This window comes from Phalaenopsis equestris, unplaced genomic scaffold (genome assembly GCF_001263595.1).
Source record: "Phalaenopsis equestris unplaced genomic scaffold, ASM126359v1 Scaffold000002, whole genome shotgun sequence".
In the NCBI taxonomy this organism is placed as follows: Eukaryota; Viridiplantae; Streptophyta; class Magnoliopsida; order Asparagales; family Orchidaceae; genus Phalaenopsis; species Phalaenopsis equestris.
This window is the reverse complement of record NW_018164444.1, coordinates 59221804-59233949: the sequence shown is the minus strand read 5'-3', so window position 1 is coordinate 59233949 and position 12146 is coordinate 59221804. Positions and strand designations below refer to the sequence as shown.

Sequence of the window (12146 nt, the reverse complement as noted above, 5' to 3'; positions counted from 1 at the left end):
CAGAAAGCCGAGAGGAAGCAAGACAAAAAAAAAAGGGAAAGAAGAGGTACCTTCTTAATGCTAATGTAAAGCACTGCAACACCAGAATTCACCTCAAGGAAAAGCTCTCACAGAAATCCCCTTTCCAATCTCCTCACAGCTAAAACTTCTACTCTCCTTTTTTTTGTAAACTTTCAACAACCCCAAAATTCCAAAAGAAACTATGTTTATTCTCACAGAAATTCCCTTTCTAATCTCCTCACAGCCAAAATTTCTACTCCCCTCTCTTGCAAATTTTCTTCAACAACCTCAAAAATCTTCAAAAAAACTGTGTTTATAGGCAGAGAATAGAGGAGAAGAGAAAGAAGACCACCCTTATCGACTATGGCACTCGAATCGGGCCAAAAAAAAAAGGACGCGCTCCCTGCTCACAGAAGGCGAAACCACCGAAACATCTCGGACCGAGCGGCCAACCCAGTAGCAGCGAGGGAAGCATCGAGAAGAAGAGAGTTTGTCATTCAAGTGTACCAGGGAGCAAGCTTCCCAGAGTCAAACTACCAAGAAAACGACCACAACTTAGGGAGACTGACACGGCTTCGGGAAGGAAGGCCGCGGGCAGAAAGTGTCGGGCAAGGACGAATGAGAAGTCAACTTTCTCTCGCGTGGAGGAGGAGGAGCTCGGTTGACTCGAGACCGAGAAAGAGAAAGGCCAGACACGCGAACGGGAGAGGGAAGGGAGGCAGAGCTCGGGTGCGTGCGTTTAGGGATTTAGTGTTTAAAGAGGAAAGGGGGAATTGGTTTTATATAAATTAATCGTAACAAAATGAGTGTCCTCCCTGGGCAAAATCGACGCTCCGGACGTGTCGGTGCAGTCTGTTTTGTCATCCGGGGTCGCTCGGACGACGTCGTCGACAATCGGGTAAAAAAAAACGCGTCAAAATTCAAATTCCACAAAATTTCGACCTAAAATTTCGACCCAGTGATCGATCGTCTCAAAAAGTTTATTCGAGTCTTCGACAGGTAACAGTGCAAGCAATGTGAATTGTGGCGATCGGACGTGTCGACTCTCCGAATTGCGAAGTTTTGTGCGCGGTAGTGCGAATTGTGCAAAAGGCCACCCTAAAGCTCTAAAGGTCTTATAGGAATCCCTTTTGGGTTCCTCATGTTGGTTTCATCATTCTAAGTGCTAGAAGTTGATACCACACACGCGAAATCACGAAAGAGTACATAAGTGGGTTAAATTTCTAAAACGAGGCGGGGCCCATTTCTAAGGGTCTAAGATAGTCAAATGGAGATCCCTAAGGCTAGATCCTAAACCCTAAGAGGAAGACTAGACCTCACTAAAAATGAGGTCAACAGTGGGTTGGAGGATCCAGTTAACGCTGTTCTGAAATTCATTTTATTGTAAACTTTTTCTAATATGACTTGTGAACTCTCTTCTAAATTAGGTATTTTTATTTTATTTTCTTTTTTTTGGCAATGTTTTTTAATATGATTTGTAAAATATTGTTCCAGAGCGACAAGGATTTTTTTTCCAGCAGTCCAAGTGATGGCTCTCCTGCTACCTTATTGGATTCGCCAGGCAAAAAACTACGCATTTCCATAGCGTCCGAAGATTCTCAGAATCTACCATATTTTGAAGGACCAGATCTAAGAAATGTGCATTTAAAAGGAACCCCGTCAAATGCTTTCAGATTCAGTGTTTCAAGTGTTCCCAGCTCATCAAGTCATGGCTCAGCTCAGTATGATTCTGATGCTTATGGGGATGTGTACGTGTGGGGTGAAATTATATGTAGCTCTTCCATAACTGCCACTGATAGTGATATTAAACATTTCAGTGCAAAAAATGATATTCTGCTTCCCAAGCCGCTGGACTCCAATGTTATTTTGGACATTCAACATGTTGCATGCGGGGTCAAGCATGCTGCATTTGTTACAAGACATGGAGAAGTATTTACATGGGGTGAAGAATGTGGTGGTCGAATTGGTCATGGAGTTGGGGCAGATGCCCTTCACCCCACTCTTGTCGAATCTTTATCAGCTTCCAAAATAGATTATGTTGCTTGTGGGGAATTTCATACATGTGCTGTTTCACTAAGTGGCGAACTTTATACATGGGGAGATGGTGCTCATAAGGCAGGGTTACTTGGTCATGGAACATATATTAGTCACTGGATACCTAAAAGAATTTCTGGACCTCTGGAAGGACTTCAAGTTGCATCTGTTTCATGTGGAACTTGGCATACAGCCTTGTTAACTACAGCAGGGCAGTTGTTCACATTTGGGGACGGTACTTTTGGTGCTTTGGGCCATGGAAACAGAGAGAGTGCTTTATATCCAAGGGAAGTAGATTCTTTGAGTGGATTGAAGACCATTGCTGTTTCATGTGGGGTCTGGCATACAGCTGCAGTTGTAGAGGTTATTGTAACACAATCTAGTGAATCCTCTGGTAAATTGTTTACATGGGGTGATGGGGACAAGTACTGTCTCGGAAATGGTGACAAGGAACCTTGCCTTAAGCCCACTTGTGTACCATCATTGATTGATTATAATTTTCATAAGGTAGCATGTGGTCATAGTCTTACAATTGGCTTGACTACTTCAGGCAATGTTTTTACGATGGGGAGCACTGTTTACGGTCAGCTTGGTAATACTCATTCTGATGGAAAGCTTCCATGCTTAGTTGAGGATAAGCTTGCCAATGAGTTTGTCAAAGAGGTTGCTTGTGGTTCCTATCATGTTGCTGTTTTGACGTCAAGGAACGAAGTTTATACATGGGGAAAGGGTGCCAATGGGCGATTAGGCCATGGCGACCTTGAAGATCGAAGGACTCCCATGCTTATTGAAGCTTTAAAGGATAGACCTGTGAAACACATTGCATGTGGGGGGAATTTCACAGCTGCCATATGTTATCATAAATGGGTCAGCACTGCAGAGCAATCTCTGTGTACAACTTGTAGACAACTATTTGGATTCACTCGCAAGAGGCATAACTGCTACAATTGTGGTCTCATACATTGCCATTCTTGCAGCTCTAAAAGGGCCTTGAGGGCTGCTTTGGCTCCTAACCCCAAAAAACTATACCGTGTTTGTGATTCCTGCTATGAGAAATTGAATAAACCGGTTAATTATGGAGAAATGTATGACAAGAAAATCACTTTACCTCGCTTGTCAGGTGATAGCAAAGACTATTCTGACAAAGCTGACTTCAAATTGCTCAAGACTGCTTCACTTAGCAAATTGGACTTACTTAAGATTCTGGATACTAAGGCAACTAAACAAGGAAAAAAATCTGATGCATTACCTTTGGTTCGTCCCCAAATACCATTACCTTCACTTCGCCCTCAATTTTCTTCATTATTACACTTCGGAGATGCTGCCTATTCTGCTGTGGTCGACATGCAACGAGCAAATCCCGGGTTAACCTACTTGTCAGCTGTTCAATCCAAAAATCATTCCAGAGCTATTTCTCCGTCTTTAAGAACGCATAGCCCACCACATTCTGCTGCGCCTGTCCGTGCCATGTCAGGCCTTTCATCCTTGAAAAGTATGGATGATAGTCCTACGAAAGCAAATGTGCTTCTAAACCAGGAAATTCAAAAGCTGCGTGGCCAGGTAAGAAAGTCAAGGTTGAGCTGTTAATATAAGCGCCATTCCTTTTGAAGAAATTATCTTATAATATGCTTGGAATCAGATTGATAGCTTAAGACAACGCAGTGAATTTCAAGAATATGAGTTACATAAATCAGCAAAGAAAGTTCAGGAAGCTATGGCAATTGCTGCAGAGGAATCTGCAAAGTCTAAAGCTGCAAAAGAAGTCATAAAAGCTCTCACTGCACAGGTGAAGTTTTAATCTCTTCCACTCCCCACTCCCCACTCCCCACTCCCCACTCCTGACTATCTCTTTATACCAATAAGGTCTGATGACCAAAATATGCGAAGAATTATTTTGTGAAAAACCTTACCCATTTCATTAACACTTATGCTTATATAGATCCTTACAACATTTACAAATAGAACTCAATATTAGATACAAATCTCAACACTCCCCCTCAAGATGGGCAGAAGATATCCACTAAGGCCATCTTGTCACACATCCTGAACAAATCTAATAAGCCAAGTCCTATGGTGAGGGAGTCGGCCACTATCTCTTTAGTGGCTACATGACTTAGCTTCAGTAGGCCGTTATGCAGTTTTTCCTTCATGATGAACCCATCAATCTCCACATGTTTGGTTTTATCATGTTGCACCAGGTTGTTGGCGATGCTGATCACTAACTTGTCGCACTACAACTTCATTTTAGTTCCTTGGTCCACCTTGAGCTCTACAAACAAGGCTTTCAGCCACATCATCTCAGCCACTTCTAAGGTTATGGTTCAATACTTTGCCTTTGTTGTTGACCTTGCTACTACTGATTGTTTCCTGCTCTTCCAAAAGACCAAGTTGCCTCCTACAAACATGCAGTATTCAGATGTGAACTTCTTGTCATCCATACAACTCGCCTAGTCAAAGTCACAATAGCCCTCAATCCTTACATGTCCATTCTTCCTGAAGATCAACCCCTCCCGTGGTATACTTTTTAAATACCTCAGAATCTGATATATTGCATCTATGTTACTCTTCCTTGTATCATACATGTAGCGACTCACCATACTTAACTACAAATGATATGTCGGGACGAGTGTGACTTAGATAGATGATAAGACTTCTAGTACCTCTCACGATCAACTGGTTATCCTCCCTCTGCGCTCAACTTTCTCTTCTAATCAATTGATGAAACAACAGGCTTACATCCCAACATGCATGTATCTTTGAGCAAGTCTAGCACGTGCTTCCTCAGAGATAGAAGGATCATCTCTGCTCCACGGGCCACCTCAATTCCAAGGAAGTATCTCACCTGTTCCAAGTCCCTCACCTCAAACTTTTTGCCCAAACTAGCCTTCAACTGAGCAATCTCTCCCTCACCATCCCTAATGACAATTATATCATTCGCATACCCATCAAGAATAGTAATGTGACCACCATGTCGTTGAAAGAAACCTGTGCAGCCGATGGGGTGCTAGACATGCTCCGCAACAATGCTAAAATCTTGACACACCATAATTATAAGTGCAGGGGTCTCACCCAAGTGTATGTATCGTATCAGTATTATCGGATTGAGTCTGGAATATCGATCCCATCGGTAGCGAGGCAGTTAGACTTAAGAGAAGTTATAGCCTACTAAAATTAGTTTTAGCCTGGATTGTCTCCTACAGAATTTCTACTAAATATATTTGAATTGATGATAATCAAGATATAAGCTACCATTCCTTGCAATGATATAAGTAGTGTGTAGGAAAAAGAATACTTAATTGTAATTGTGACTAATGACAAATATGAGCAATTATCTTATTTACCCTCTCCCAAGTGCAATGAAGAAATTTGGTTAAACTGGTTTTAATTCATTAAACCTCAATTTGAATCCATCAAAGATTATTTCTCTATCTATTTGAATCTTCCTATAGTTTACTTTTGTTTCATACTCTATAGTTCAACGTGAATATTCTAATTGTTCTTCCATAGCTCTTCTGAATCATTATGGATCACAACATATTGTAACAAATCACTTGGCCAGAATGAAAAGTAAATGATGCTTTGAAGAATATTCATCACATTAATGAGTGAAAACCAATTTTAAAAGCATTTTCTATTCTTACACAACTAACATAATCATTACTAGAGAAAGGTGAAAAGACTACTCACAAAGCATGGAAAAAACACTACAAAATATCATTAACATAAAGCAAATCTACTAGGTAATCGTGTTTTACAAAAGTACAATAAAAGAAATTCACAATACTTAGCTTCTTCCTTTTTACAATGCTCTGAAAATGCTCTTCTAGGATCTCCTAGACCCCTGCTGTTGTGCTGAATAATCTCATTACAAAACACCTCTCAAATCTTACCAAAATATCGAAGTAAACACCCTAATTCTCTCCTATTGCAAATGCTATTGTTCTCTTCACGAAAATCCTCCTTCAATTCTCTCTAAAGGACTGCTTTTAACCTTCAAATAACTCCCCACATCATGGGGAGAAACTGCTGAAAAACTGCCCAGCAGATGCTGATGCCTAGGCGTTAACCTCTCTATTTGTTCGGCTGTGTACTGGTGCCTAGGCGCCCAAGTAAGTGGTGACAAGACTTTTGGTAGGAGCGCCATGGTGCCCAATGGCTGGCGCTTAGGCGCCAGTCCCTTGGATCTACAATTGCTCCATATCAGCTCCGCTTCGCTCCATTTCTTCTCCACTTTGTTTCACTTTTACTGCATGTTATATCTACCAGAAAAACATAAAAATACCCTCTTTAAAGTGCAATTTTGTTCATAAAAATGTGCAAAATATAAATGAAATTAAGCATGTTTTTCTACACATCAAAATTTCTCAAACTTAAACGTTACTTGTTCTCAATTAACACTAGAAATTTAAAACCAAATCTATTAATTTGAGGAAGTGAGATTAATTAAAATTATGAACAACTCTACATCAAGAAAATTCATAGTATAACCTTTAATTAACTCTAGTAAATAAGTCTAGCTTTAGGGTAAAAGTAAACTTTTTATTATACTAAGAAAACTTAATTTTCTATTCAATTCACAAAGAAGTTAATAAATGTTAACGAAAGTAACTTAAATGGTGAAAAAATAGAATTTAAGCACTCATTTTAAAAAGAATTACAAATACACTTTTATTACACATAAGCTTAAGAATGTAATAATGCTTCAACTTTAAAAAGAATCTAATGAAACCAATTTTTGATTAAGCTTCTCCCCACGCAATGTTTTTCTTTTAATCACTTTTTTTCTTGCTTTAGAATGTATATTTAAATCCTTAGCATTATTTTTAGGGGGATTACTATGTCTGGATAGATCTTTAATTGTGTTGAATTCCGCTATCAATTCTCTAAAGTGATGTCTACCACACTCCTTCAAATTAATATGTAATAGTTAAAAGTATGACTTGAATAACGACTTAATTCATATGGAGTATATATCTAAGGATACCTTGTTAAAAAGGCATATAACTCTTTGCAAAAATAAATAGTGAAACCATTTTTCTACATGTTAAACTACAACCTTATACTATCCCAGTCTCATTTACATAGATTTTAAAATAAAAATACTATATATATTTTTTTCGTAAAATTGCAATAATTTCAAATTACACCACATACCTCAATTCCTTTTTAAACATAATAATTTAGGTGTATGTTAGTAAGGACAAATAAAGTTAAGATTTTTAAAATTTTTATCCCCTAACTTGATTTTTAATATATTAAGCAGTGTAAACCATGATTATAAGTAGAGAGAAAATAATGCATAAATACCTTCTACCATATTTGTCTATCAACAAAATTAACAAACATAAGCAGGAAATAACAAGTATGCAATAACAGGTAAATTACCACTAAATGGGATAAGAAGAAAATAAATGAAATTACACCAGAAAGATTTCACAATATTCTAATAGATAAGTAAAAGACTTGTCCAGAGCAATAACAAAAACTAATCTAGAGAGTATAATATTAGCATAAGCAAAATAAACATAGTGTCCAATACATCATAAACAAATAAATAAAAATACATCATTAGCAGCAGCAACAAAAAAAGAACATATAACACATTCACATCAAAATAAGAATAAATTAATCTTCATTCTCTTTTTCCTCATTGTTAGAGCCCTCTTCCTCCGAATCTACCTTCATCCGCCTTCTATGCTCATATATTTGGTAAGGTGGACAAACCGGGAACTCCACTGAGTTATCCCCACCAATCCATCAATTCATTCTATACATCTCCACTTGAGCAACATGAAAACAAGCGTCATGAATGACAACAACTTTATATATGCTTAAAAATACAAGTATTTGATACTGCTGCTAGAAGATTTAAACCCCCGACAACGGCGCCAAAAACTTGATAACGGTTATAGATTTGATAAAGATGCGTATAAAATATTCAATAATTGCAAATTCACACTTATCAATGCAAGTATACGTATCGCTCAAGTAATACATGGCTCTAATGGAGTCCTGGATATCGATCCCACAGGGAGTAATATTAGAGGCTACGAACTAAGATTTAAAAATTAAATATTTAATCACAACAATATAGTTCAAATTGCATATTTGTCACTAATAGACAATTGAAATAAAAATGTAATTTTAATAAACTCTTAATTAACTAATTCTACTAATAAAGTTTCTGATGTGAAGTTCAATATATAAGAAAACATCCTTCTCATTGTCAAGAAATTTAAGTGAATAGATAAATTGAATTAGTTCAAATTGTATTGTTCCAAATAGGAGCATACCTATTTTTTACCCTTTGGACCATGCATAAAGAACATTGACTAATCCTATGCTTGGTTACTGAATCTGCGGCTAGGTTAGGAGGATACCGGCTCTCACTTCGGAGCTCCCATGTTTCCCTCGCCTGAGGGCTAACATCTACACTTCAACACCCAAACGATAGGACCGAATTGAGGAATTTAGTCTGTTACTCTAAAATCTACAATTCTACGCCCGATAATTTTTATTTCCCTATTTATTTGCACCCAACTTTCAAGGACTTTGACCTCCCTAAATCTTGGATGTAATCTTCGCTTTAGTTGTAAAACTCAACATATTTTAAGAAATCAATTGACCAGATTGAAATTAAATTAAGATTGAAGTGAAAAGATTATCACAACTTCTTTAACATTCTCATGACAACCAATTCAAATCACCATTTCACAAAATCTCAAGATAAGGAGAAAGACAGAGAAAACTACTTCAAACTCATGGAGAAGATACGACAAAACTTGGAATTTATATATAAAAACAAAGTCATACAAACTTCAATAAGTAAATATAACTTATCTCTAATTCCTCTCCAAACAAACTCCTCGAAGTTTCTCTGAATCTCTTCCTTTCCTTACATCACACAGAATTTTCTTTCAAAGCTGCAAGGATGAAAAAATCTCTCACTTTCTTTCCACTCTTACAATCTCTTGAAGAATTTCTCACAATACTAACCACTCTCTACACTCTAATGGGCACCACAAATAACAAAGACTCAGTGGACACCGCCGTGGACACCCTAGTGGACACCTTTTTTAGCCTCCCAATGTTTCTTTTAAAGTTGTAGAAGAGTTTTCAAGAGTTGCCCAAGCGTCCCTTCAAAAATCTTCCACATTCAATGCATCCATTGAGAGAACCGATGTGCTCGCCGTCGGCAGCCTCGATGGCGCTGTCAGCGGCCTGAGAAAAACTCGCCGTCGGCGGCGTCGATCAAATCTTCATATTTTGGTCATTTTTGCTCCAAATTTGCTCTTTTTTGTATCTTTTTGCTCCAATGACCATAATACAACATACCTGCAACAAAACATCAAAAATACTTTTCTTTAAAGTGCAATATCATCAAAATCAATGTAAAATAGGTATGAAAATTTCAAAATATTTTCCTTTGGTCAAAATCCCCCAAACTTAACTATTATTTGTCCTCAAGTAATTTTAGTACTACATAAAAGTTATGATCTACAGTGGTAAAGTTTTAATTCAGAAATACTATAAATTTGATTTAAGTAAATACCATAGTGAGATTTTCAGAAAAATTTCAAGTAATTAAATTAACTTTGTAGGTACAAGACTATCTAGTCATCAAGTTTATGAGTTCTAGTTTTCTATACATTTCAAAAATGACTATATATTGTAATATCAAGTCACTTAAAATATTCAAATGATAGGAACTTCATGAGAACATTACTAGTAAAAGATGCTATTCCATAAATATAAGTTCAGGAATGTATTTAGGTTTTCCCTTTAGGTAGGTTCAAGTGAAGCCAATTTTTGATTAGACATCTCCTCAAGCTTCTCCTCACTTATATATATATATATTTCATTTGGATTGCTTTCAATCCTATATATTTTTCTTTTCTTTTCAGGGATTGTTGTAAATCTTTTTTTTTCTTTTTCAAGTGAAAATTACTATATCTGGATAAACTTTAGTAATTTTGAACTTCACTTTTCTTTACCTAAATTTGAAACTCAAAACATTCCTTTACCTTAACATTCCTTTACCTTATCCTTTACCTTATAAGTATTTCATAGCTTTTACATCATTGAGCCTCAATCTTTTCTTTTCAAATGAATTTATAAGATTCTTAATTTTTCAAAATATAATTTTCTTTATTTTAAATAGTTAACTATAGTTTTATTCTCTTACACTAAATATCTTAATCTATAAAATTAATTTTTTTAACAAAAATATTCCTTTAAATCTACCATAATATTTAAATATCTACAAAATATATTTATCTAAATTAAATTCACTACAAAAAATCATATTAATAATTTTTGAAAATATTTAAATTGAGAACATATAATAGTTAATTTTGCTATTCCCTCCCGCAAACTTAAATTTTTCAATATGGAATGATATAGGTGGAAAAAAAATTCTAAATATAAATCATACCTCAGTACTTTAGGCATTTTCATCTTTCTGAAATTTTTGCAGTTCCTTCTCAAAATTTTTTACTTTAACTGGTCCGTAATATTAGGAGTTTTCTATACATATAAATCATTAGAGAATTTATTGGGTAATGAAATTTTGAAATAAGTACAAAACTAAACATTATACAAACATTATATTTCACCACTAACACATCACAATACTAAATAAAAATAATTACAAATACATCACATTACAAAAAAAAATCACATCATATTACAATTTTACAAAGTTTTAATCAAAGTCTATTATAACTACACATGCAAATTTCAAACTACAACACTAAACATTACAATTATATATAAAATCTAAGGGTTACAATACACGTTACATGACACACATAAGTTTGATATTTTCTCAACCTTAATACATCAGTTCAGCGTCGCAATCCAATCCACAACACTCTAAACGCTGAAAACAAACATCTTATGCTCAATCTCAACTATATTGATATCTAAAAGCAAATTTAGAAAGTGACTTAAGCACATAAGTTCAAATCAAATCACACACATAGACATATAGGATATATAGGTAGTAAAGTGAATCTACTACTCCTCCGATTCAGTGCTCGTTTCTCCTTTGATATCGCCGATCGATTGAACATGAACGAAGAGGTTATAGAAGGGTCGGTTTGAAAATTCTTTAGTAGAGTCATCTTCTATCAATCCCATCTTTCTCATCAATCATATCAAATTTCCTTCGATATGTCCAGAGTGATCAAAATGCTCTTTCATCCTCCAGTCTAGATGATCGAAAAAATCAGAGGTATTGTTAATTGCATTCATAACATTTTGCTCCTCTTTCTCTAGTTTCTTGATTTTGCGCAGGATCACTAGTGTCTTGTCCGGAACTAAAAGCTGAATAGGAAGTGTTCTGAGACGATTTTGATTCACAATAATAGTCATATCATTCTCATCTTCATTGGTTGGGAACTTCTGGGTTAGGTCCAAAGGCTTACAAGGTAGAAGTACTTTTTCCCAATTCTCATAAGATACTTGGAACTGACTACAGAGTAAGAAGATTGTTGAAGGATGTCCAAGCCCATAAGTTGATCCATGAACGATCAGGCCCAAAACAGACTTCACAATTATCGATCCAATATCAATCGACAGTCCCATTTGAATACAATAATTCAGAATAACAATTTCTTTAGTAACTTTACCGATCCTCATTGTCGGTAATAGTTTTATAGAAATAAAGAAGTGTCACTGTTTAGAAACGGGGTTTAATAGTTTTGTAGAAATTGCATTAAAAATCTTAAAACACTTTTAGAGTCACAACGAGGTAAAACTTGTGATTCAATCCACTTTGAAACGTAGTCTACCACAACTAATATGTATAAGTTCCCAGATGAAGGAATAAATGGTCTCATGAAATCCAATTCCCAAACATCAAAAATCCCAAACATCATCCAATTCCCAAACATCAAAAATCTCAACTTCTAACATGAAATTCAGAGCATTTCATTTATTCTAAATATATTGCCTACTCGTTGGTATCGATCACAAGTTTTTATATATCTGTAAACATCTCTAAAGAGAGTAGACCAATAGAATCGAACTTGTAAAATTTTATAAGCAGTTTTATCAGTTCCAAAATGTTCTTCAAATTCAGAATCATGACATTTCTGAATAATTAGTTC

The 12146-nt window shown here is 35.8% G+C and overlaps 1 protein-coding gene across 1 annotated transcript in view; it reads left to right on the top strand.

Annotated features, from left to right (window-relative positions):
- Nucleotides 1-1494: 1494 nt before the first annotated feature.
- The window catches only part of LOC110038758, a gene marked incomplete at its 5' end in the record, with an annotated part of 21931 nt that continues 11279 nt past the window's right edge, over nt 1495-12146 (top strand). Inside the window, 2 exon segments of the mRNA XM_020743661.1 lie at nt 1495-3594; nt 3674-3820. Coding sequence (XP_020599320.1) covers nt 1495-3594; nt 3674-3820 — 2247 coding nt within the window.